The following is a 26,150-nucleotide window of genomic DNA, read 5'->3' on the forward strand; positions in this document are numbered from 1 at the left end:
TTCCTCATAGTTTATTTCCCAATTTGTTCAGAGGATTAATGTTTTTGCAAACAAAAATTTAGGTTTACGCTTTGGTTTTTATTCAGTTAAACTAAGCAAAATCATGTTCTCAAATTCATTTGTACTAAGGGGACAATGGCACTAATGTCTTTTGTTAGATTACCATAGATGTAAGATTACTATCATTATGAAACCATCTTTAGGAGCACAAAAGCATTAGTGTTGGAGAGCTAATGTAATAAGAGAAATCATAAATTAATTTACTGTAGATGGGCCTGAACTTCTGAGAGCATTGATAGTGGAATATAAAGCCTTTAATCTCTAGGTTATTGGCTAGAAATCCAGCTCAGATTGGTATTTAGCGTTTATTGGCTGTTAGATGGCCTGTGTGAAATTAGCTGATGGTCACCATCCGGGTCTTAACTCAGGTGTCCTTGTAGAGCTTGATCCTGTGACATGCTGAGCATTCTAGCCCTGATCTAGCAAAACACTTAAGTATGTGCCTTAATTAAGCATATAAGTAGTCCCTTTGACAGCAATGTCATTGATCATGTGGCGAAAGTTAAACACGTACTTAAGTACTTCGCTAGATTGGAAATAGAGCGCTCAGCACCTTTCAAGATGAAGACTATAAAGAAAAACACCGCACTATCCGATGCCTGTTCAGGCACCCTTGTTAGCAGGCTAATGACTGAGTTCGACAATAAGGCACACTGGTGGGGCAACTTCTGTGTTTTTAGACGTATAAAGAACTTCACTGTGCAGGGCTGTCAAGCCAGTGTACCCTTCAAAAGCTTCCCTTTCTATACTACTTTTCTTTAAAAGAGAGTCCAAGTACTATGAGGTTTCTAAAAATGATATAAGAAGCACTTTATGATAATGGAAAAACAATTTTTAAAAATCTCAAAACTGAAGCTGGTAAAATACCAGAAAAATATTAATATAATTGTTATTCAGTAAATAACTTTTTCAGTGAATAGTATTCGACCAACTATATAACTGGCTGAAAACTGCAAAAATGGTTTGTTGAAAATGGCAAAATTTTATTAATCATATATTCATTACATAGGAGTAGATCTCTAGCTAGTGCAAATTGTCATAGCTCCATTGACTCCAGTGAAGCTACAACCATTTACATCAGCTGATGATTTACCCAATAGTATTCTGCCAGATCTACTTCAAGCACAAATCAGTGACAGAGATGTTAGAAAGAGTATGCATGCTTACTTTGAACGCTTGTGGACCTATGCCTGGAGAAGTAATATTATTTTTACTTAGATCAAGCCTTTCCAAATTAGGAATCCCATTGAATGCTTCATCTGGAATGGAAGTGATGGTATTCCCTAGGACAGATAGTTAAAAATATTTATATCTTAGTAATGTGTTGCATCTTATACGGTCTGAGTCAGGTAACTAGGTAATGTACAAGTACAAATGTATTTATGGAAATAAAGTCAACTGTATGTCTCTGTGTCTCAACACTAGTAGCATCTAAATTTTGAAAAGCAAGTTAGATTGTAGCAACATGGCACTAATGTCTTTTATTAGATTACCATAGATCTAAAATTACTATAATTACAAAACCATCCTTAGGAGCAGAAAAGCATTAGTATTGGAGAGCTAATGTAATAAGAGAAATCATAAATTAATGTCCAGTACATGGGCCTGAACTTCTGAGGGCCTTGATAGTGGAATATAAAACCTTTTAATTTTTAGGTTGTTGCTTGTTTCTCAGGCTTACTTTGTTGCCTAATTTTTCAGGCTTAGTTGTAAAATGCCTTTAAATCTCTTTTTGTGATAAGAAACTAGTAGTATAAAGCATTTCACATTATAATATACTAACATTAAAATTGTGGGTTTTGGGGAGGGCTAAATTTTAATTGATGAAGAAAATAATATAAAGCAAACTTATTTTCTTACCTTCAAGCTCTAAGCTTGTTAGCTCTGGATCAGTAATTGGTGGTATTTGTGTAAGTTTGGCATTAATGCAGCTTACTGTGGTGTCAGAAATGGAACATCCAGTTGGCAAAGGAGGAATTTCTGCAGGAGGAACAGGAATTGGGAATCGAGGGGGCATTCTGAAAACATCACCTCGTAAAATATGTTCATCCTCTTCCTCTTCCCCTTCTTCCTCTTCGCTTTTTTGTTGTTTTCTTTCTTGCTCTGGATGTTTGTTTTCCTTTCTTTTTTCTTCTTCCTTTTCAATTTGTAGCTCTTCCTCTTCATATGCTCTTCTTTTTTCTTCCTCTCTCCTGCTTATTTCCTCCTCTACTTTCTGATGGGCTTCATAGTCATGTATTTTTTTCAAGGAAGATTTCTTTTCTTTTCTCTTCCTGTTCTCTTCATCCTTTTTGTGAATTTCCTTTTCTCTCCCTTCAAGTTCTTCCTTCTCTCGTCTGAGTAACTCATCCATTTCAGCCTGGGTATGCAGTGATTTCAATAGCATTGGATCACTAGGGTCACTGGGCTCTGGAGAAGCACCAGAAATTTCAGGTGTGTCATCCAGTGAAATATTTTGTACTGAAAATGAGCATGTCCATGGTAGTGAAAGTGAGGGGGGGGAAATAAAATGGCAGTATAAGAGGAAATGAGAATGAAGTTAGTGTTCGTAACTATTATGCCCCCCAAACATTATAAATATTCTAATTATAGAAGAAATAAATTCACACTGAGAATGTGATTTTAAGGAATGAAAAATGTATTTATTATTTATAATCCTAATTATATTATAAATTTGTTACACTAAAATGTTGAATGTTTGTTTTGTGGTTCTTGATGAATCCTTACTGTAAAAACGATTCAAATATCAGTGTATAATGCCTTTATGAGGGGATAATAATATTACAATTATGCAAATTCAGCATCTGATGAATTTTACTGAACAGAGCTGGTTAGTGGAGAATCCAGATTTTGAGTGAGTATGACAATAAATGGTTAAGCCTTTACAGCAGCTAAAACATAGAATAATTATCTGTATTCTTTTTTGTAAAGATGTTAATATGATAAATAGGAATGCATCAAAGCAGTCCCAAAAGAATTTGAATATAGGCTTGATTTGGTATTACATATTTGAACTGTTGCATTTATTAATGTTATGTGCCTGGCCCAAGGTCCCAAATAGAAAAAAGTGTGCCTGGAGATGGGAGGAGGGTTTGCAGTAGCACTAGGTTCCCAGAACCCTTTTCTCTCACTGGGGGAGCAGCAGCTAGCTGGTACAGCTCTGGTTAAAGCTGTCTGGAGAGGGGAGGTTGGCTGGAGAGATACCCGGAGGGCCGGCTCCAGGCACCAGCTGAGCAAGCTAGTGCTTGGGGCAGCAGATTGTTCGAGGTGGCATTCTGCCCAATCCTAGGGCGGCACGGCTGCTTTTTTTTTTGTTCCGCTCCGCCAGCCCTGTAGGGGGCGGCGGCATGGAGGACCGGAGTGCCCTGCAGGGCAGTCCTCTTCCTTCCCTCCCCGCCGACTGGAGCGGAGCCCTCACGGCAGGCAGCAGGAGGAGGCGCAGCAGGAGGAGCCGCGTGGTAGCACCCCTGCTGTAGCCCTGGCCGCCCCCTTCTCTCTCTCTCCCGCCCGCTCCCTCACCGTCCCCTCCCCAGCCGGTCCCCCTGCACCCGCGCTCCGGCCACGCCGCAGGTTTTTTTGTTTTTTTTTTTGTATGTTTTTTTTGCTTGGGGTGGCCAAAAAGCCAGAGCCGGCCCTGGATACTGGTATGTTGATTCATCTGTTCTCCCAGATCCCTGTGACGTTCAGAGCCATAGTGGAAAGATTGCAGTGCAATTTGTGCATGTACATATGCATGTGCACATGCAAACCATGGCAATTTGAATAAATCAAGTATAATTGTTCCTCTTTACATCAATCTTGCTACTAGCTTTATAATCAACTTTCCACCCATGCTCAACCCAGCAGAGATGTAGAAAGAAAAAATATCACTACTACTGTCACTGTAAGTACAGAAGTTAAATAGTGTGCATTCTTGTGGGATAAATAATACTTTTATCTGTGCAAATATCACCAATCCAGTTTCCCTCCTTTCTTTTCATCGCCTGAAACCACAGGGATGGAGGGTGTTCTTGCTGATATTCTGCCATGTTAACTTGGTCAACTTGAGCCAGTACACGTTTTTATACGCTCACCACCCATTGTATTTGTTTATGAGTTCCATCTGCCAAAAGGAGAGTGGACTCAATTACATTCATAACTTTTTCTGATTCTTTATTTTAAAATAGAAATTCTAGTGATAATGTAAAATTAGTGTTACTCAAAAACAATGGTTTTAAAAATTGTATACCCTGTTTAAGAGAAAATATTTACTGAACCTTGGAAACTTGTTTTACTAAAACACATTAACTGGTATTTAGAACATCTTTATCACTTTGTTACTTTAAAGTCTGATAAGAAATATTGGTACTTGTTTCCTGAATGCATAACTAGACTCTCCACTATCTAGTTTAAGTGCAAAAGAGATGCTAGGGTCTGATCCTTCTAGGTGGGGACCTTCAGTTATCATTGGCTTCACTGGAAACAATGCATCATTCTAACAATAGAAAAGATGCTTTTCTATAGTGAAAAGTTTTGTGGGGGGGTTTTCAGTGTGGAGTGATGGATAACTTGGACATTTGGTCACACTTTCTATTAGAGTTAATTTTATAGGTAATATATCCAGGGTTAATAAATGATTAACGGAGGTTTTAATAAATGGTTGATCAGTTGTCATAGATGTTAGTGTCAAACAGGTTAATAGACTGCTTGTAACTACCACTTTTTATTGCTTTCTTCTGATGTTCTTATAACGATCTATAACACATACTACGCATGTGTCTAATGTGCTTTTATATCATGTAGAAATCATTATTAACACTTTATAAATGGAACCTTATTTCTTTTTGGTATGTACTGCAAAGGAGTAAAGTTTATGCTTTTATTTCATTAGCTGAAAAAGCATAGGGATGATAGTGAGGGGAGGAGAAAATAGAATGGGAAAAAATCAATAGAAAATATGGGGCCCTGATCCTTTTCCCATTGGAGACAGAGAGTATTTCCATTTGGGAGCAACATGCCTTTTGAATTGTATTATGAAATAATTTTTGTTGATTCTGTAAAGAAAAATTGATCTGTACAGCTGCTGTTATTACATAATTTTGAACTTTTCTACTTTCTGCATTTTAAAAAATTGTTTGTTTCAAAGATTCCAGGGCCAGAAGGGACCATTTTGTTCATTTATTCTGACCTCCTGTTAACACAGGCCATAGAATTTCCTCCAAATAATGTCTATAATATATATTTTAGAAAAACAGTTAAATATGTATAATAAAATTGCATAAATCATTACTTGTATTTTATAGGTTATATCACTTACCCTTTGCCTTTATTTAATGTTTTGTTTGAGGTAGTTTTAAAATAGTAAAAATAACAAATAGAAAATTAAATGATGGATAAGAAGATAGTATGGTGTACTGTACCAATATCAGAGCAAACTGGGCAGCACTCTCCTTCAGGTATCACAGTTTTGTGACATGTCAGAGAAAGGCACGTAGTTTCATCACAAATCACTTTTCCTTTTGAACAAAGACAAGTAATGCAAGGTTTGGGGGACCACACAGCTTTGTCGTACATAATCATCCCGTTAGCTGTACAGTGCCCTTTCTTTCCTAATAAAAGAAAAAGAATTAGGTCAAAAGCAAGAGATGAATTAAATAATAATTCTTTGATAGCTTAAACTGAAATACACATTATACAGTTTCATTGTTTAGATCTTTGATATACTTGATGTTAATAGTAAAGTGGTTGGGAAAGCCAGAGAATATGGCTAATGCTAAAGGCAAATATTTCAATTTACTGGATCTTCAGTAGATGCTTTTCAGCTAATTAATGTTTCCGGTGTTAAATGCTTTTATTGCTCTTAACCTGGAAGTGAATGAATGATTTCTCTGCAGAATGTATTTATGTAGGAGAGTCTTAGTTTGGTGCTTGAGTACAGTATGAAAGAAGAATTCTTAAATATGTGTATTATTCTTTTCTGTAAAAATTACACCAGACATTTTTAATATAATGGGGATATTTCAAATATGTAGGTAAAATACTTTAGCTTACAATTTCACTCTGAATATCTGAGTCCTCAATAGTTGATAATGAACTGAAGAGAACATAAAACATTTCTTTTTAGTATGTATTTCTAAAGCACCCATCACCATATTCTCTAGGAAGCAAGGGCATCACAGTGACATTCACAAACCTCATCACTTCCAAACCAAGAGACTCCACTGCACATACATCTATCTCCCTGTGGGGAAAGGATGAGAGAACAAACAACATGTAACAGATGTGTAGTCATGTTGCTTAATGCATGAGTGGAAAGCGTTCAGTTTCTAAGGTGATGAGCACAGTATAAGAACCTGAACAGAACAGAGCCAAATCCTTGCCCATTGAAGTGAAAAGAATGCCCATTGACAACAGCAGAATCAGGATTTAGCCTTAGGTGAGTTTAGTGTTTATTAAAACATGCCAGATCGACAGTTGTAAATAAAAATCCTTTTTCTAAAAAATGGTTTAAACATGGGCAGAATCTATATCAGCTACTCTCACATTGCCCTACCACTGTGCCTCAGTCCTGACCTGGTAGGGTCATTAAGGTGGGAGATGGGATGGTATAGTTAATTATACATGTCCTTTTTGATTTTTGGCCCCTCTGCTCTGCTCTGCCTACAGAGGGGACAATTAGCATCATTTCTGATGGTGGCTTTTATGACATGGACATCTGATGGGAACTGGTTATAGTTTCTATTCTTAATCCCTTCCATGTCTGAGAGTCTTCATGGAGAGATGTTCCCTGTCTGTGGCAACAGAAGGCTGATCAGAACTTTGCTCTGAACCAGAGCTTCAGATCACCCCTCAGGAAGAATTTTCCAGAATTCTCTGCCTCCAGTAGATAGCCAATTTGTCAGGTTTTAAGCCAGACAGATGTTTTTTTCTATGGTTTTGTCCCCGGCCAGTACTGAGACAGAACTGGCTATCCTGGTATCACAGATGGGAAACACCATTTTCAAGAGCATGCTGCTCCAGACCTGCTGGTGTGACCTCATATGCACCAGCTGAGGTCATGCCAGTGGGTGTGGAGTGACAGGCTCTTCAAAATCATGTCCTCGATGCAATGTGCCTCATATGCATTGTGCATTTTGCAAGATCACATTGGTCAAGGTGGGCCCACACTGTTCCCAGAAATACTGGAAGGTCAGGTATTCTAGGGATGTGGCAGTGGCCACCCTAGCCTCCAAGCAGCATATGTAGCACACTGAAGGCCTTCCTTTGCAGCAGAATTTTCACACGATTTTTAAGATTTTTAACTAAATGTATCTGTTTCTTCAGTGGCTTTGAGGTTGTTTCCCTCAAAACAGTTAAAATGAAAACAAATATTTTGGGTTTCTGAGGGTTTAAAAGACAGTACTCTACTTCTCAGAAATGTCAGACAGAGACAGCAGACCAAAGTGTGGGCAAAGTCCACCCCGGGATGGTTGAGCAGAGCACATGAAAGCTCCTTTTGTTGAGAACAGGCCAGAATCAGTGTCATGGAAGTTTTTTTCATACCAAACATGGGACCCCTATTCCCACAGTTTGCAAAGCAAGCAGGAAAGTTTCACTGGAGACTCCTCAATCTCGGGGAAAGGCAAAGGTCCCCACCCCCTTAGCAACCAGCAGGAAGAAATTCAAACTCCTAGCCTGCAGGTAGGCAAAGTCTGTGCTAAGATGTTTGATAAAGCTGCAAAGTTATCCCCTCTTCCCACAATTTGTTTTATCTGCATAGCTTCCTCTGCCATGAAAAGTGAAAACTTTCTGATTCCAATGAGCCATTTGTCTCCAGTGGCTCTGGCTCACTACTTTATTTTCTGTGGTCAGTCCCCACACAATCCAGACCAAGCAGCGGAGTAGTTTAGTTTGAATTGATTCACATCCTCCTCCCTGAGAGATGGACCTATTTCTACTTCCCATCCAGCCTCCCTAGTCCCACAGGAGTCATAAAGTGGCTACCTTTTTCCTTATGGAAGCACGCAGGAGACATGCCTACAGACTCCTTCCTTCCTTTCAGTTCCCCTGGTAATGTAGTCTCCCCCTCACAGATCCCTTCCCACCTTTCTCTCAGGAGTTTGGTCCAGGGGACTGGTGAAGGATATTGCTCACAATCAGCAATAAAAGAGAAAGCAAAAAGTCTTAAAACCTTTTATAAGAAGTTTTAAGATCTTCTAAACAGAAAGAGAAGTCTTTAAAGCTGAGATTTTGAGATACCTCATACAGTTCACCAGACATTGAAGAATTACATATAAATGGGGGTTTAACTTCATAGGTGCTTATACTTTTAGAAAATACAACAGTAAAAATACACAAACTCAAAGACCCTAACCCTGCAAAATTGTCTGACTGCTGTGTAAATCTTCCTCATTTGGTTTATGAATATGTGAAGAAGGTGGAGTAGGAATTCCCTTAAAGTCCTATCTTGTATCTAAGGGCTATAAGGTCTTCATTTTTCTGACTAAGGTTAAGCCTTCTATGGCCTCCTTGTTAAAGGGCATAGTCATACCAGTTGAGGTAGTATTTCTGTCAAACCGATAAACAGTAGAATAAGATAATCACTCAGACTGAACTTGGATACTGCAGCCTCAACCCTCAGAGCATTGGCTGCAGTCTTTTATTGTAGAAATCTGTGCTCAACTGTGAGCAGGTGCCCAAAAACAAAACACACACAATAAAATTCTTCATCCAGGCTAAAGCTGTTCTTGTTTTTGGGGTTTCCCAAGTCTGGACAAATTACCCCTCCTATGAGGGCATGCTTCAGGGTAGGCCTTTATCTGGGAGTGAAGCACATCAGAAAATGGGTGCTTCAGATAATCAGGGAAGGATATTCAATGAAACTCATTGTCCCAGGGTCAAGTTTGTTATCCCAAATTAAATTAAAATAAATCAACACTATCAACAAGACTCTTCACAGCATCAGAAGATGAAAGGTGTAGTAGTCCATCTCCTACATACTGGAACTACGGAACCAGTTCCATGGAGAGACTGATATTCTGGAAAGGGTACAGTATTGTTTGAGGTACAAAGAGAAACAATCGCATGCAGCCCATTCTAGATTTCAGGTCTCTCAACAAGTCTATAAGGAGATCGGTATTCCAGACGGAAACACTGAAATCTACCATTACCTTATTATCTTCCCAAAACTTCAAAATATTAAAATAAACCTTCTGGAGATATGATCAGGGAGACTCACCCAGAGGCATTAGAATTTTTTCTGTGACAAGAAGCATTTTCTATTCAGAGTACTCCTTTTTTGACTCATAACTTCTACATAGATATTCACAAATGCCTTACCACTTGTATCTTCAAGTGAAAGGGATATATGTCCACCAATGTCTGATAACTTTTCATCGTGTTAGACAGGGCCCAGCAGCCATTGCAAAAACCTTGAGAAACATGGCTTTGAACACCCATTACAATCCACAGAGAAGTCTACCATTTAAGTTATCATCCAAAGCCAGCTTTATTTCAGAAGTGAGACAGAAGAAGATAGGGGGTGATTCGCCAAATATTTATCCTAATATCAACTTTCTGAACTAGTTTTTCTCCTGTGTGGCTACCTGGCACAATTCTTGATTCACTTCCTGTCAGCAATTGGTTAATTCATTCTTAATGTAACATAACAACTACCTAAGACTGGGTCCAGAGAAACTGGTCATCGGTATAAATGCCAGACCCCAGATAGTAGGAATATAACTGGACTCCTGCAAGGATCGTCTTTTTGTCCTGTGTTTATACAGCACCTAGCACGATGGTCCATGAGTAGGGATCCTAAGCACTTCCATAATATGAATAAAAAATATGACTGGGAGCAGATGTAGCCCAGAGAGGCATATAATCTGTCCCATGCTACGGACTATCAACCTCACTTCTCCATTTCCAGCAGATGATTCTTCAGAATCATGATATGTATATAATTGCCAAGAAGGGAGAAAACCATCACTGCTTAGAGAAGTAGCCTTGATCTACTCCTTGGAACCCTACATCAGGTAGGAAAGTCAAGGTTGACTAGCTCAACAAGACATGCTTAGAACCCAGGGAATACAGTCTATATCACCTAGTCTTTGGTGCACCACAGGCCAGATTGGAAGCCTGTTGATTAACGTGTTTGCATGTAAGTCCAGATGGAAAGCCAAAAGAAGTACTACATGAGGAAGAGACATTCAGAAGCAGAGGCTGTTGTCCCCTTATTTCAGAACTGGGTTAAAAATCCTTCTTTATGCCATTTCCCTCTCAACCACTTGAGAGCAAAGATGTTAAAGAAGATTGTGAAGGAACAGGCCATAGTTATTATAATGACCTTCACATTAATCCTGAGAACTTGTTTCTTAGATCTGATTTAGATGAAAGTGGAACTTCCTCTCAAAGTCCACACATGCGCACACAGCATAGTGCAAGAGAGATTAATCCTGAGCCAATATCTAGTGTTACCTAACCCGTCATCTGGGAAGCTGAGAGAAAGAAGCAACAGTCGCTCATTCTAAGAGCAGGTCTTCACTACGGGGTGGGTCGATTTAAGATATGCAAATTCAGCTACGCGAATAGCATAGCTGAATTCGACCTATCGGAGCCGACTTACCCCGCTGTGAGGACGGCGGCAAAATCTACCTCCGAGGCTCCCCATCAACAGCGCTTACTCCCATCTCCGCTGGTGGAGTAAGAGTGTCGATTTGGGGATCGATTGTCACGTCCCGACGAGACGTGATAATTCGATCCCCGAGAGATCGATTTCTACCCACCGATTCAGGCGGGTAGTGTAGACCTAGCCTAAGAAGGGTGATCACTTGAGGTGTCGGTGTTGGCAATTACCTCTAATTTCTTTTCTGTTATTTTCTGAAAAAGGCCTGCACAGTCCACAGATTTATATCAATATTTTCATTAGCATAAGCCTTTATTCACTTGCACTCTGATCAGCTCAAACCATGCTAGCAGAAGAGGAAATTATCTGGGTCCAAATAGTGTTTGACTCCGAACCCTTCCTCATTCCACCCAGGTATCCATAATATAGCTGTTAGGGAGATACTCACTGCTAAGATCCTGACTGCACATGTCTATGTGCTCTGTAAGGGTCATTATATTTTTTTCATATACTCGCCTGTCAAGGCTGATTCCCCACTCTGGCACTTCAAGTGTCCAAGCCTGCAAGGATTTTAAAAATTAATACTGGCCACTCCAGGCTTGTATTAAACACCCAAGACTACAGCTTTTTTCTGACCTTGGATGCGTAGATGCTGCCACCACCCAAGTGCGAGAAACCAGGAAGGCACACTTAGGAATTCCTTCCTATGGGGTACCCTCAAGCTCTTTCACCCCTCCTCCGGGGAAGAGCTGAGAAAGAAAACAAAGGAAATCAGCTGTTGCCACCACCTAATTAAACAACATGCACAAACCTCTTAGGACACAAAAATTCAATCCTGTTCTTAAAAAAAGGTAAATTTTATTAAAAACAAAAAGAAAGGAAATACATTTGGAACTTAGTCTTTTTGCTAGATTTAAAAAAATAATTACAAGGATTAAGCATCAAGATAGCTCTCTTGAGGTCCAGCTTAAAGGTTATAAGCAAAACAAAAGCACCTGGGGTTAGCACAGAAGAGTCAACAATCCATAAAGAAATATAAGAGATAAACCTAATTGCGTCTTCCTAGACATTTCCTGATCTACTTACATATCTGGGGTTTCAAATTAGAGTTTCTAGGTATGATCTGGTGATTTTTCATACCTGGCCCAAAGCTTTTTACAGCATAAGAACATAAGAATGGCCGTACCGGATCAGATCAAAGGTCCATCTAGCCCAGTATCCTGTCTGCCGACAGTGGCCAATGCCAGGTGCCTCAGAGGGAGTGAACCTAACAGGCAATGATCAAGTGATCTCTCTCCTGCCATCCATCTCCACCCTCTGACAAACAGAGGCTAGGGACATCATTCCTTACTCATCCTGGCTAATAGCCATTAATGGACTTAACCACCATGAATTTATCCAGTTCTCTTTTAAACGCTGTTATAGTCCTAGCCTTCACAACCTTCTCAGGTAAGGAGTTCCACAAGTTGACTGTGCGTTGTGTGAAGAAGAACTTCCTTTTGTTTGTTTTAAACCTGCTGCCTATTAATTTCATTTGATGACCCCTACTTCTTGTATTATGGGAATAAGTAAATAACTTTTCCTTATCCACTTTCTCCACATCACTCATGATTTTATACACCTCTATCATATCCCCCCTTATTCTCCTCTTTTCCAAGCTGAAGCGTCCTTGCCTCTTTAATCTCTCCTCATATGGGACCCATTCCAAACCCCTAATCATTTTAGTTGCCCTTTTCTGAACCTTTTCTAGCGCCAGTATATCTTTTTTGAGATGAGGAGACCACATCTCTACGCAGTATTCGAGATGTGGGTGTACCATTGATTTATATAAGTGCAATAATATATTCTCTGTCTTATTCTCTATCCCCTTTTTAATGATTCCTATCATCCTGTTTGCTTTTTTGACCGCCTCTGCACACTGCATGGACATCTTCAGAGAACTATCCACGATGATTCCAAGATCTTTTTCCTGACTTGTTGTAGCTAAATTAGCCCCCATCATAGTATATGTATAGTTGGGGTTATTTTTTCCAATGTGCATTACTTTACATTTATCCACATTAAATTTCATTTGCCATTTTGTTGCCCAATCACTTAGTTTTGTGAGATCTTTTTGAAGTTCGTCACAGTCTGCTTTGGTCTCAACTATCTTGAGCAGTTTAGTATCATCTGCAAACTTTGCCACCTCACTGTTTACCTGTTTCTCCAGATCATTTCTAAATAAGTTGATGATAATAAATAATAAGATGGGTCCGAGGACTGACACTTGGGGAACACCACTAGTTACCCCTCTCCATTCTGAGAAATTACCATTAATTCCTACCCTTTGTTCCCTGTCTTTTAACCAGTTCTCAATCCATGAAAGGACCTTCCCTTTTATCCCATGACAGCTTAATTTATGTAAGAGCCTTTGGTGAGGGACCTTGTCAAAGGCTTTCTGGAAATCTAAGTACACTATGTCCACTGGATCCCCCTTGTCCACATGTTTGTTGACCCCTTCAAAGAACTCTAATAGATTAGTAAGACACGATTTCCCTTTACAGAAACCATGTTGACTATTGCTCAACAGTTTGTTTTTCTATGTGTCTGACAATTTTATTCTTAACTATTGTTCTGACTAATTTGCCCGGTACCGACGTTAGACTTACCGGTCTGTAATTGCCAGAATCACCTCTAGAGCCCTTTTTAAATATTGGTGTTACATTAGCTAACTTCCAGTCATTGGGAACAGAAGCCGATTTAAAGGACAGGTTACAAACCTTAGTTAATAGTTCCGCAACTTCACATTTGAGTTCTTTCAGAACTCTTGGGTGAATGCCATCTGGTCCCGGTGACTTGTTAATGTTGAGTTTATCAATTAATTCCAAAACCTCCTCTAGTGACACTTCAATCTGTGGCAGTTCCTCAGATTTGTCACCTACAAAAGCCGGCTCAGGTTTGGGAATCTCCGTAACATCCTCAGCCATGAAGACTGAAGCAAAGAATCCATTTAGTTTCTTCGCAATGACTTTATCATCTTTAAGCGCTCCTTTTGTATCTTGATCATCAAGGGGCTCCACTGGTTGTTTAGCAGGCTTCCTGCTTCTGATGTACTTAAAAAACATTTTGCTATTACCTTTTGAGTTTTTGGCTAGCCATTCTTCAAACTCCTCTTTGGCTTTTCTTATTAAATTCTTGCACTTAATTTGGCAGTGTTTATGCTCCTTTCTATTTGCCTCACTAGGATTTGACTTCCACTTTTTAAAAGAAGTCTTTTTATCTCTCACTGCTTCTTTTACATGGTTGTCAAGCCACGGTGGCTCTTTTTTAGTTCTTTTACTGTGTTCTTAATTTGGGGTATACATTGAAGTTGGGCCTCTATTATGGTGTCTTTAAAAAGCACCCAAGCAGCTTGCAGGGATTTCACTTTAGTCACTGTACTTTTTAACTTCTGTTTAACTAACCCCCTCATTTTTGCATAGTTCCCCCTTTTGAAATTAAATGCCACAGTGTTGGGCTGTTGAGATGTTCTTCCCACCACAGGGATGTTGAATGCTATTGTATTATGGTCACTATTTCCAAGCGGTCCAGTTATAGTTACCTCTTGGACCAGCTCCTGCGCTCCACTCAGGACTAAATCTAGAGCTGCCTTTCCCCTTGTGGGTTCCCATACCAGCTGCTCCATGAAGCAGTCATTTAAAGTATCGAGAAATTTTATCTCTGCATTTCGTCCTGAAGTGAAGTGTTCCCAGTCAGTATGGGGATAATTGAAATCCCCCACTATTATTGAGTTCTTAATTTTGATAGCCTCTCTAATTTCCCTTAGCATTTCATCATCACTATCACTGTCCTGGTCAGGTGGTCGATAATAGATCCCTAATGTTATATTCTTATTAGAGCATGACATTTCTATCCTTAGAGATTCTATGGAACATGTGGATTCACTTAAGATTTTTACTTCATTTGATTCTACATTTTCTTTCACAGATAGTGCCACTCCTCCCTCCCCCTCCCCCCCGGTCCTTCCGATATATTTTGTACCCCGGAATGATTGTGTCCCATTGATTGCTCTCAGTCCACCAGGTTTCTGGGATGCCTATTATATCAATATCCTCCTTTATCACAAGGCACTCTAGTTCACCCATCTTATTATTTAGATTTCTAGCATTTGTGTACAAGCACTTTAAAAACTTGTCACTGTTTATTTGTCTGCCCTTTTCTGATGTGTCAGATTCTTTTTTATGTGAATGTTTAACATCTGATCTGGCCCTTACATTATCCTGTTCCATCCTCTGCTCCTGACTATAACCTGGAGATTCTCTATCATTAGACTCTCCCCTAAGAGAAGTCTCTGTCCGATCCACATGCTCCTCTGCAGCAGTCAGCTTTTCCCCATCTCCTAGTTTAAAAACTGCTCTACAACCTTTTTAATGTTTAGTGCCAGCAGTCTGGTTCCACTTTGGTTTAGGTGGAGCCCATCTCTCCTGTATAGCCTTCCCCCATCCCAAAAGTTTCCCCAGTTCCTAATGAATGTAAACCCCTCCTCTCTACACTGTCGTCTCATTCACGCATTGAGACTCTGAAGCTCTGCCTGCCTGGCCCTGCGCGTGGAACTGGGAACATTTCTGAGAATGCCACCATAGAGGTCCTGGATTTCAGTCTCTTCCCTAGCAGCCTAAATTTGGCCTCCAGGACATCTCTCCTACTCTTCCGTATGTCATTGGTACCTACATGTACCACGACCACCGGCTCCTCCCCAGCACTACACATAAGTTTGTCTAGATGCCTCGAGAGATCCGCAACCTTCGCACCAGGCAGGCAAGTCAGCATACAGTTCTCCCGGTCATCACAAACCCAGCTATCTACATTTCTAATGATCGAATCTCCCATTACTAACATCTGCCTTTTCCTAGCAACTGGAGTTCCCTCCCCCAGAGAGGTAACCTCAGTCCGAGAGACAACCCCAGCACCATCTGGAAGGAGAGTCCCAACTATGGGAAGGTTTCCCTCTGCTCCCGTTAACTGCTCTGCTTCCCTGGGCCTTTCATCCTCCTCAACAGCGCCAGGTAGCCCCGTCTCTGCTCTCCGGGAGAACAACAGGGGAAGACAGACAAAGGGGAAGTTTTTTTCACAATTTTAAAAAGTTCTAGCCTTCCCGTTGGCCATTTTGGTCAGTGCCCACTCCCTTCCTTTTACCTATGCAGGGAGACTTTTTAACCCTTTACAGGTAAAGCAAGTAGAGAACAACTACCAAGAGGGATTTATAGCTAACTGGCTGGCTGGGTGTCCATAAAAGGGAGCTACCCGCTGCCTTTCATTTATCACATCTCCAAAGGAAATTCAAAGAATAGTACACTTGCCCCTAAAAAAAATAAAAATAAAAAGCCAGCAGCTGCAAAGTAGCATATATCTTATCTGAGCTCGAAATATCTCTGCTTTTCTTCAAAATTTCTGTTTTGTTTTTGTTTTTTGACCATATCTGAGGTCAAGGAAAGTCTTGTCTGAATGAAGACTGAGTAAGAAATGAGTCAGGATGTGGCTTCTTCCTGCAGGTGTATATATTCAATTATTAATTTTGCTTTCTATTTAAATTCGAATTTCTTAAAGGGTGGGGTTATACATATAGGGACAAAATCCCGCCTAGCCAATTTGCATGTGCTCAGTGATAACACGGGAGCAAGTAACGTTTCCCTCTTGCTTGACCTGTATAAGGACCAGGCAGAATTGCAGTCCCTGTACCTCATCCTTAGTTTCTCAGGGATTCATGATATCCCATAGGGGGTAGAGTGGAGGTTGAACTATGGTCCTCCCTGCCCCTCTTATCCACACACCATACAGGACCAGCAATGCAAGGAGTAGGAGAGGCTGCACCCCCTTAAGTAGTGCAACTCTGTACCTCTCATTACACTGATCTACATTACAGGCAGGACCTAACCCATAAACAAGAAACAAGAGACTGGAAAGTTGCTTACAAGTAACGAAACATTTTACTTACTTATTTCATCCCTGTGTACATGATATTACACAAAAGAATGCAGATAGCTGATTACTATTATTAATATTCTGTTTGTGTCCATTCCTTTTCATACACGTGCTTAGTACAAATTGTCTTTGATTGGAGTTATGCAAGAGTGGTGCTTTGGAGCAACAGAAATGTAAGATTTTTTTTCTACTTCTGAAGCAGAATTAATGATAGCAGGTCTATTATTTAATAGACACTTCCAAATCTAATCTTAACTAAAATTTTGAACTTTAAAAACTAGACCGAATAATACCTTGTGGTTGAAATCCTTGGCAGATAAGCACAGGACTTTCAATCTTCGGAAATTTGGTGCAAATCCAGTATTGGGTTACGACTAAAATAAGACCAATGGCTCTACCTCAACTTTTGGGTAAAAGTCTAAACAGAAATGGACAGAACTGGGGATGAAGGAAACCGCACATTATTTCAGCATGACTAATGGTCTCTGACAGAAAGATCAGAATGGTTTAAATAGAGTACATGCTATTTATGTGGTATTTTCTTCTATTTAATTTAAAGAATGTTTTCAAATGAAAGGTTTAATGTAAATAGTATCTATTATGCATGCATTATATTAGCACCCACTGAAATTACTATAGTCAGAGTTTTGTCAGCCTTCCCATTAAAACCTCCTATTTTCTAGCTTGTTTTGAGATGGTTAGTTCAGTCTGAAAGAAGTTCCAGGCCAAAAGTGAATTGTTCTAGAAAATGTGAATAAAATTTTTTTCTGCCATTTAAGTCGCAAGAAGATTTCAAAAGTTCTCTGGGTATGCAACACATCCTGTAACACACAGAAAATTTTCATAAGGTGAACTAGTGCTTTTGGATATGCAAACTGTGGTAGTGATTTTTGTGATGTTTGACTAGGACCTGGATAGAGACCACTAATTTAGTCCACATAGTCCACCAAAAAAAAATCAGATTATTATGATTTGGGTCTGATTTTAACAAACATAAGTGAAATACTCCATTATTAGTTCCCTAAGGCAGCAAGTCCCTCCGCCCCAAATTACAAAATGATTTTTAGCATGGAGAATTTCTAGACAGGCATGACTAGATTAAAGAGTCAGTAAGTAGACACTGAAATAACATGCACTATTTTTATACAATATCAGTAGATTTTGTCTCTTCCTGTGTGATTATATTCAGCTTCTTTTAAATATCACCAGATTATAAATATGGACAGAGATTGGTGATCTTGTCTCTTAAGAGTGTGTTTTGTATGCTTGTGAGGATCAGTCTTTCCACTGATAACATATCTGACATTGAGTCTCATTTCTAATATTCTTTTGAGATTTAGATCCATTATCTCAGAGCTATTAATTTATTTTATTAAAAAAACAAATCAGAGTATACCCAAAACACTTAGTTCAAGGAATATTTTAAGTATTAAGGTTTTTAACATTTGGGAAAATATCTGAAGTGGTTTTGAGTATTACGAATACTTATTGCCATTAGGGCGCCAGTGAGCCATTAATTGACTTACCAGATATATTAAGAAAGGAGCTATGAACATTATTACGTGACCTTAAAAGCTATTTTGAGGTTATGAAAACATTAGTCAGGCTAAGGGAAAAAATGTATTAGGTAAAGTGCAGCCAGTCTGTGGAAAATTACAGAAAATATTACTCTTAAAGACATAGACATAGACATGCAGAAATGATTGTCATTAACAAGTTTCATGAACTGAACACAGTAAATTATATAAAAAAAAAGTACTGAAGTCATTAGGATGATAAAACTTTTATTTTTTTATTTAAGTAGGTGTGTCTGTTAGGGGTGGTGTTGATAGTATTGCCTAATATTAAGGTTTATATCCATATATATAAATGCCACTATAGTTAAGGTTGGCTCATGACATCTATTTAAAGATCAACCTTTCTAAGTCCTTGAAAATTGTCACGTTTAGTTGGATTTCTTTGAAACTGGTGTGCCCCAGGAGGGTGCCATTTGAGCCAGGGTTCCAAAGATATATGCTCAGGGGAAAAAAAGTTTTAAAAAAATTGCCCAGAGTTAGAGAGAAAACTATTGTTATGATGCAGGTCAAAATGGTCTCAATCTGTCAAGTTTTATCCAAGGTAGTGCGTGGCAACTACTAAATCTTTGAGGGACCCAAATTGAGAACGGTATTACAAAATGTACATTTTTATATTACACATGTGCTGGTACCGAAAAAGCTTAAATCTTTTAAGTGCTCTAAAATCTGAATTATTTATTGGCTTGCTTTGAAATTTGGTGTGCCTCCTGAGAGCATTATATGGTGTTAGTGATCCAAATTTGGGGTTATTTAACCAATGGGTTCCCAAGTTACAGGGTCCCCCCAAAAAAGTTTCCTTTTGGTGTTTTGTACTGTTAAACTGAGAAGTATTAATGATTGGATGAGTAACAGACCTCTTGAGGGCTCAGAACTCACCATTCCATTAACATATCTAAGGATAAGCTAATGACAAACCTCCTCCTAAGACAAAAGAAGTTTTGGACTGAATGACTGGATTCAGCCATTTGAGAGTCCAGATGTGGCGATTTTATTTTGGGGGGAATGTAATCAAAGTATTTCAAGGGGGGAAATAGATATGTGAATTCTTCCTGGGAGGGAAGGTGTGTTAGTGGAGAAGGTGATTGGAGGAATAGGAAAGAGGGGTTTGGGGCTGTAGCAAGGGGAAGGAGCTTATGGGGTGGGGGATAAATGGGGATGGATGGTAGGGGAAGCGAGAGAGATTGGGGGCTCAGGTGTGAGGGAGGCATGGTACCCCCCAGCTCTGCCAGTGCACTCTAACCCCTCTGCATCCTCAGCTCTGCCAATGCACCTCAACCTTCCTGCACTGCAACTACCCTGCTCTCCAGTGCACCCCAGCCTGTCTGACCCCCACAGTTCTGCCAGTGCACACCAACCACCCTACACGCCATAGCTCTGCCAGTGCACACCAAACTGGGTTCCCCATCCCCCTGCATTTCCCAGCTCTGTCAGTGCACCCCAGCTGCCCTGCAATGAACCCCAACTACCCTGAACTTCAACCTCCTTACATCCCTTCTGCTGCCAGTGCACCCCAACAGGTGCAAAGAACAGCTACCAGGAGCATTAGAGGAATGGAGAACCTGCCTTATGAGAGGAGACTTAAGGAGCTGGGCTTGGTTAGCCTAACAAAATGAAGACTGAGGGGAGATATGATTGCTCTCTATAAATTCATCAGAGGGATAAACACCAGGGAGAGAGAGGAAGAGTTATTTAAGTTAAGAGCCAATGTTGGCACAAGAACAAATGGATATAAACTGGCCATCAACAAGTTCAGACTTCCAATTAGATGAAGGTTTCTAACCTTCAGATGGGTGAAGTTCTGGAACAGCCTTCCCAGGGGAGGGAGTGGTGGGGGCAAAAAATCTAGCTTCTTTTAAGACTGAGTTTGATAAATTTATGGAGGGGATGGTATGATCAGGTTGCCTATACTGGCATATGGCCCCTCTGTGGCTGCTATTAGCAAATATCTCCAATGGCCAGAAGTGGGACATTAGATGGGAAAGGCTCTGAGTTACTACAGAGATTGGTGGTGGGTCTTGCCCATTTGCTCAGGATCTAACTGCCATATTTAAGGTCGGAAAGGAATTTCCCCCCAGGTCAGCTTGGCAGAGACCCTGGAGAAAGTGGGTATGGGTCACTTGCTGGTTTGAATTAAAATAAATGGTGGATTCGCTGAGGACTTCAGTAACTCAGCCAAAGGTTATGGACCCAATTGCCAGAGTGGGTGGGGAGGTTCTGCAGCCTGCAATGAGCAAAAGGTGAGACTAGATGATCATGATGGTCCCTTCTGGCCTACCAGTGCACCCCAACCCCTCTGAACACTCAGCTCTTCCACTGAAGTGAGGATGTTTGTGGATTACTTTGTGGTGTCTGACAGTTGTGATTATTATATGAGATCTATTTTTGCAACTTCTGGTTGTGTTAGAAAAGGGAAGAGCTACGTGTATATCTTCAGGATCCACTATACATAATTTCAATGCAGAATTGTGTGCATTCAGTAATTAGCAGGGCACGGGGGGTTTATTACGAAGGGTATTAACAGTAGCAAGCTGGAATATGAGAGCAGTCTAAGCTTTTATTGTCTTCATGCACTCCAGATAAAGTGACTGTGGTTAATGTCAGGTTTAACTGATGATTAAGTTAAAGTGAGATGGTGTCCTGTGAGTAAGTGTAAAGTTGTTGTAAAAGGCTGTGAAATGGTTTTAAAATTGTATACATGTGGTATTCTTTCTGGGGAGTTGGTTCTGGAACTTCCTGAATCTAGTAGTGCCAAGAGCTGGTGTGGGTATGTGCATATTGAGCCATTGCTTAAAGAAGGTAGAGGAAAGATGGTGTGGGCAACCTTTTTATCCTTTAATAGTGTTAGTTAGGTGAGTGTGAATGGGTTGTAAAAGGAGGTAAAACACTTGTACATTTCAGCAGCTGTGGCATTGGCAAAGTAAAGGTGTGTGTGTGTGTTAATGGGGCATATTGGGGCATTGCTGAAAGAGAGCAGAGTTAAGTTTGCATAGGCAACTTTAACTGTGAATTTTCTGGTTTGCAGATGTTTGAGTTTTGCTCAACCCTACATACCCCCAAGTAACCTTAACTCTTCATTCACATAATTTTTTACCATTGAATGAATATATATAGATATATATAATGTGTGTGTATAATTTAAATTTACAGTTGCATTAATTACTTTTAAAGCAAAGGAAAAGTGTGGCCTACAGTGAGGCGGGTTTACAAGTATAGCAGTGTAATGCAAAAACATCATTGTTCTCTTCTTACCTGGTAAGACACTGTAACTGGATTCATGTCCACCCAAACCTATAAAAGAGTCAAATACTTCTGTAATGCCATCATCAATATTAATAAGGGGAATGCTTGGTACTACAGCAACAGTAGTTGAAGTCTTCATCTGTGGTTGTCTGTTTGGTCTGTGGTATGCTGAGGAACCCTTTCTTGATCCTCTATAGCGCATTCTCCTTCTTTGCCTCCTAGGAATTTCATTTGTTTGATTTTGAGCAAAATCAATACACCAACAGATAAGCAGGAAATAATAAAGCAAAGATGCAGTCTGCATGTTTTCCCCTTCACAAGCAGTATCCTAAAAAAGAAAAAGTGAGATATAGATACAGCTTTTTATAATATATGTCATGTAATGCAAGTTTATAGCACAGTTATCAGAAAATACTTAGACTGCTCCAGGGTGGAATTGATTTAAATCACTAGTCAGGAAGACTCGATTTAATCATGGATTTCTTCACAAAAGTGCATTCTTGTTGGTTGTTATAACCTTAATACATATTCTTCACAACTCAGAGATAGATATAGGTTTCATTTTTAGAAGGTACACACTATACATTTTTAAAGTGATTTATTTTGAAAACTTTTCAGATTAGTTTTACAGCTATATGATTGTTTGGTTATTTCATTTACCAAAGGTAATTGAAGCAGATATTTATGAAGTCATTGGGAGGTGAACTATCTCCAATTCAACAGGTTAATCATTAATATTTGGAGGATTTTCTTGCTATGCTGTATTAGGAGGAAAACATCACCAGACAGACATTTAAATTGTTTTATTTAACTAAAACAATGTTATGTATTCTGTATTTTTTCTTCAACAGCAAACATATAGTATTTTAACAAAACAAGCATATGAATTTTTGAATTTAGTTAAACATTCAAGTTTTTTAAAATCAGGGTTGTTTTTGTTAAAATTGTTTTTAACTAAAATAGTTAAATGAAATATTTAAAAAAAATAATAAATCGACTATGTCAGCCAGGTCAACATGAGAAACTTAAAATATTGGCTTCTGCAGCTAACTCAGTCGTCTTCTTTTTTAAGCTCTTCAAGCAGTGTTTTTATTTATTTAAAAACATTTTTGCTGTTAACAAGCATGTTATCTCTGGAGCCACAAATCCACAGTTTGAGAACTGCAAAACTAAGCATCTCTGATGGTATCTTGTAGACTGAGCACTGAGGCCCATTGGGTAGAAAGAAAGATTAACCTAAATAATCTATACAGAAGCCCCTGGAATCCCATAAAATTGTGTCCCTAATCCATGAACTATTGGAACTCATTTACAAATTTTTCTTAAACATTACATAAATATATTGTCTCATACTATAGAATTAGAATTTATAATCCCTATTCCATGATGAGACACTATAGCTCAAAGATATACTTAATTAAAGCTATCTTTAGATAGGTTTTTTCCTCAAAAAGCATTTTATCAAAAAATCCGATTTAAATAAAAAAAATCCAATTTTTTTTATTTTATTTTTTTCAATCATTGATTTTTATCCACACTGGACAGCTCTCATATCCCAAAATGGCAGGTTGGAATGGACAGTTTAATCTGTTGGATAAAGTCTGTAGTGATAGAGCTCTCTAACCAGTCTTGTCTGGTAGTCTATAACAGGCCTGCACAACTCGTAAAGCGGCGAGGGCCATATTACTCCAAAGAAAACAGCTGAGGGCCGAAACCCCCCGAGCGCCGCCAACCCCAACCCCCCCCCCCACGCCACCCCCCCCACGGAAACAACCCCCCCCCTTCCCCAGCGCAGCCCCACCGAAACAGCAGTATTGAACCTCAGTAATACGTTATAGTGGGCCCCTAAGGTAGTATAATTAAGGTAAAAGAAAAAATGTCTTTTTGCTAGAAGTAGAATAAGATCTTCCCCCCACTTTGTAATCAATTGCCCTGTTGAATGAATGAGGAAGGCATGGAAGGCAGCACCTCCAGACAGCTGCAACCCTTGGAGAGGGCAGGGCCGGCTCTAGGATTTTGGCTGCCTCCCCTTTCTTTTTCATGCCCCCGGCCCCACCCCAACTCCACCCCTTCTAAACCTCTTCCCCAAATCCCCAACACCGCCTCTTCCCCCGGCGTGACGCATGTCTCCCCCCACATTGCTTCCTATGGGCCCCCCGTGACCTCCCGCCCTAGCTCACCTCCGCTCCACCACCACCGCCTCCCCCAAGCGCCCGCCACTCAGCTTCTCCTCCCTCCCAGCCTTGCTGCGCGAAATAGCGGTTTTGCACGTGGCAAGCCTGAGAGGGAGGGGGGAGAAGCAGAGTGGCGGCACGTTCAGGGGAGCAGGTGGAGGGGAGATGAGCTAGGGTGGGGGGGCGCAGGAAGTAACGGGGAGGTAGAGGAACCACTCCCTGCTCCAGCTCACTTCCGCCGCCTCCCCCAAGCGCCCCGCTGCTTGGCTTCTCCTCCCTCTCAGCCTTGTTACACGCACGGCAAGCCTGGGAGGGAGGGGGGAGAAGCGGAGCGGCGGCAGCATGCTCAGGGGAGCAGGCGGAGGTGGAGCGGAGGCGAGCTGGGGCGGCGAGGGCACTTTTTCCCCATGCCCTGGAGTCGGCACCTATGATGGCCGGCGCCAGAATGCCGCCCCTAGAAATGTGCCGCCCCAAGCACCTGCTTGTTTTGCTGGTGCCTGGAGCCGGCCCTGGGAGAGGGGATGGATGGGAGCCAGACCAGATCAGTAGAACAGATCAGCCACCCTCCCCCAGCTCGCCTACTCACCCCCCGCCACTGCCTGCTCACTCGCCTCCTCAGCTCCCCCCACCGGCTCTGCTCGCCCACTCGCCTCCTCAGCCCCCCGTCCCCCGCCACCGGCTCACCTGCCCCCCCTGCCACTGCCCGCCCACTCTCCTCCTCAGCCCTCCACCTGCCTGGCTCGCCTACTCATTCCCTGCCACTGCCCACCCGCTCACCTACGCAGCCCCCCTCCCTCACCCACCGCTTGCCTACTCACCCCCCTCCCCCCCCCGCGGGCTGCACAGTGAGCCCATCTACTCAACCCCCGCGGGCTGCACAGTGAGCCCACGCGGGCTGCATGTTGTGCAGGCCTGGTCTATAAGGTGCCACAGGACTCTTCACTTCTTGTAATTGTGACTCTCTACAGTTGAGCAGTACACTTGAATTCAAATATAGGCCTGGATACAGGGCTATTTTTATTTTTAAACAGATAAGCACTGTGTTCAGGCAGCATGGATATGAAAATCCTTTCCTGAATATGGAACAGATTTCCAGATCCATACTGCTCAAATACATGTTCATTGCTCATCTAATAAGTAACTAGCTGTACATTTGGGGCTACATTTAAGTTTATGGTGGTAGTTCATTGTATTGTTAGAGAGAGAATTGTTAGTTTTCTGTTAGATGCAAATCGTGCCTCCAGCCAAGGAAGGAGACAGGAGTTCACTGATGGCTGTAATTGAAGGAATACTTTCTCCAGCCCTTGATCACCACTACTGCTTATGGCTGCACGACCTCTTCATCTCAGGAATGACTAGGCTATTCACACATTGGCAAATCCACTTCTTTCTGTTGTGTCCCAAATCATCTTTAGTACACAAGGACTATAATCCAAAAGGATTGTTCCATATTGAGTTGTCCCCTACACTACTAAAAACACATCTCAAAATGGCTAAAGATCATGGAGTTCCTACGCTGAACCAGTCATCAAATTATGTTTACTGTCGCCAACAAACAGGGTTAAAAAAACCCACTAGACATTTTCTGGAATGCAGCAAGCATGTCACACAGCTGTTTTTCAAGAGTGGAATGCACTCCAAAAAGAGGTACTTATGACAAGTATTTCACCAGCTTTTGTCTTCTGACTTGTTGTGACAACCTTGTAGATCGGGGTGGGCAAACTTTTTGGCCCGAGGGCCACATCTGGGTATGGAAATTGTATAGCGGGCAGTAAATGCTCATGAAATTGGGGGTTGGGGTGCAGGAGGGGGTGAGGGCTCTGGGGTGGGGCTGGGGATGAGGGGTTGGGGATGCAGAAAGGTGCTCCGGGCTGGGGCCAAGTGGTTCGGAGGGTGGGAGGGGGTCAGGGGTGCAGGCTCCATGTGGCGCTTACCTCGAGCACCTCCCAGAAGCAGCGGCATGTCCCCCCTCTGGCTCCTATGCGGAGGAAAGACCAGGCGTGGCCAATGGGAGCTGTGGGGACAGGGGCAGCATGTGGAGCCCCTTGGAGCACGACAAGCCCTGGACCCCACTCCCCGGCAGGAGGTCGAGGGCTGGATTAAAACATCTGGAGGACAGGATGCAGCCCCCAGGCCATAGTTTGCCCATCCCTGTTGTAGATGCTAATATTATTATCCTGCGAAGATGAGACCTTCTCTGATGAGGACTTGTGATTTGGAATTCACCTTGCCATCTTTATAGACTTAATATATATGGAGATATACCTATCTCAAAGAACTGGAAGGGACCTTGAAAGGTCATCGAGTCCAGCCCCCTGCCTTCACTAGCAGGACCAAGTACTGATTTTTGCCCCAGATCCCTAAGTGGCCCCCTCAAGGATTGAATTCACAACCCTGGGTTTAGCAAGTCAGTGCTCAAACCACTGAGCTATCCCTCCCCCTACTATAGCTGTGGTATCCTTCCAAGAGAGGCTTAAAGCAACTCCTTTCCTATCTTTTTTAAGCTCTTCAAGCAGGGTTTGTATTTATCTTTGTGCCTTGTAAAGCACTGAGCAC

The 26,150-nt window shown here is 41.1% G+C and overlaps 2 protein-coding genes across 6 annotated transcripts in view; one reads left to right on the forward strand and one right to left on the reverse strand.

Annotated features, from left to right (window-relative positions):
- The window catches only part of CENPP (centromere protein P), a 329,199-nt gene that overhangs the window by 233,624 nt on the left and 69,425 nt on the right, over nucleotides 1-26,150 (forward strand). The window lies entirely within an intron of this gene.
- Nucleotides 1-26,150, reverse strand: part of ECM2 (extracellular matrix protein 2) — a 40,014-nt gene that overhangs the window by 10,651 nt on the left and 3,213 nt on the right. The window contains exons 2-5 of one of the 3 annotated variants that reach the window (XM_034775702.1): nucleotides 21,430-21,748; nucleotides 5,460-5,648; nucleotides 1,921-2,469; nucleotides 1,228-1,343 (exon numbers count right to left, since the gene is read on the reverse strand). In XM_034775702.1, coding sequence (XP_034631593.1) covers nucleotides 1,228-1,343; nucleotides 1,921-2,469; nucleotides 5,460-5,648; nucleotides 21,430-21,724 — 1,149 coding nt within the window. In that variant the 5' untranslated portion in view covers nucleotides 21,725-21,748. Of the gene's footprint in view, nucleotides 1-1,227; nucleotides 1,344-1,920; nucleotides 2,521-5,459; nucleotides 5,649-21,429; nucleotides 21,749-26,150 lie in introns of all 3 variants that reach the window. The other 2 variants (XM_034775701.1, XM_034775703.1) reach the window with 2 other exon arrangements.

Source organism: Trachemys scripta, chromosome 7 (assembly GCF_013100865.1).
Source record: "Trachemys scripta elegans isolate TJP31775 chromosome 7, CAS_Tse_1.0, whole genome shotgun sequence".
Lineage (NCBI taxonomy): Eukaryota > Metazoa > Chordata > Testudines > Emydidae > Trachemys > Trachemys scripta.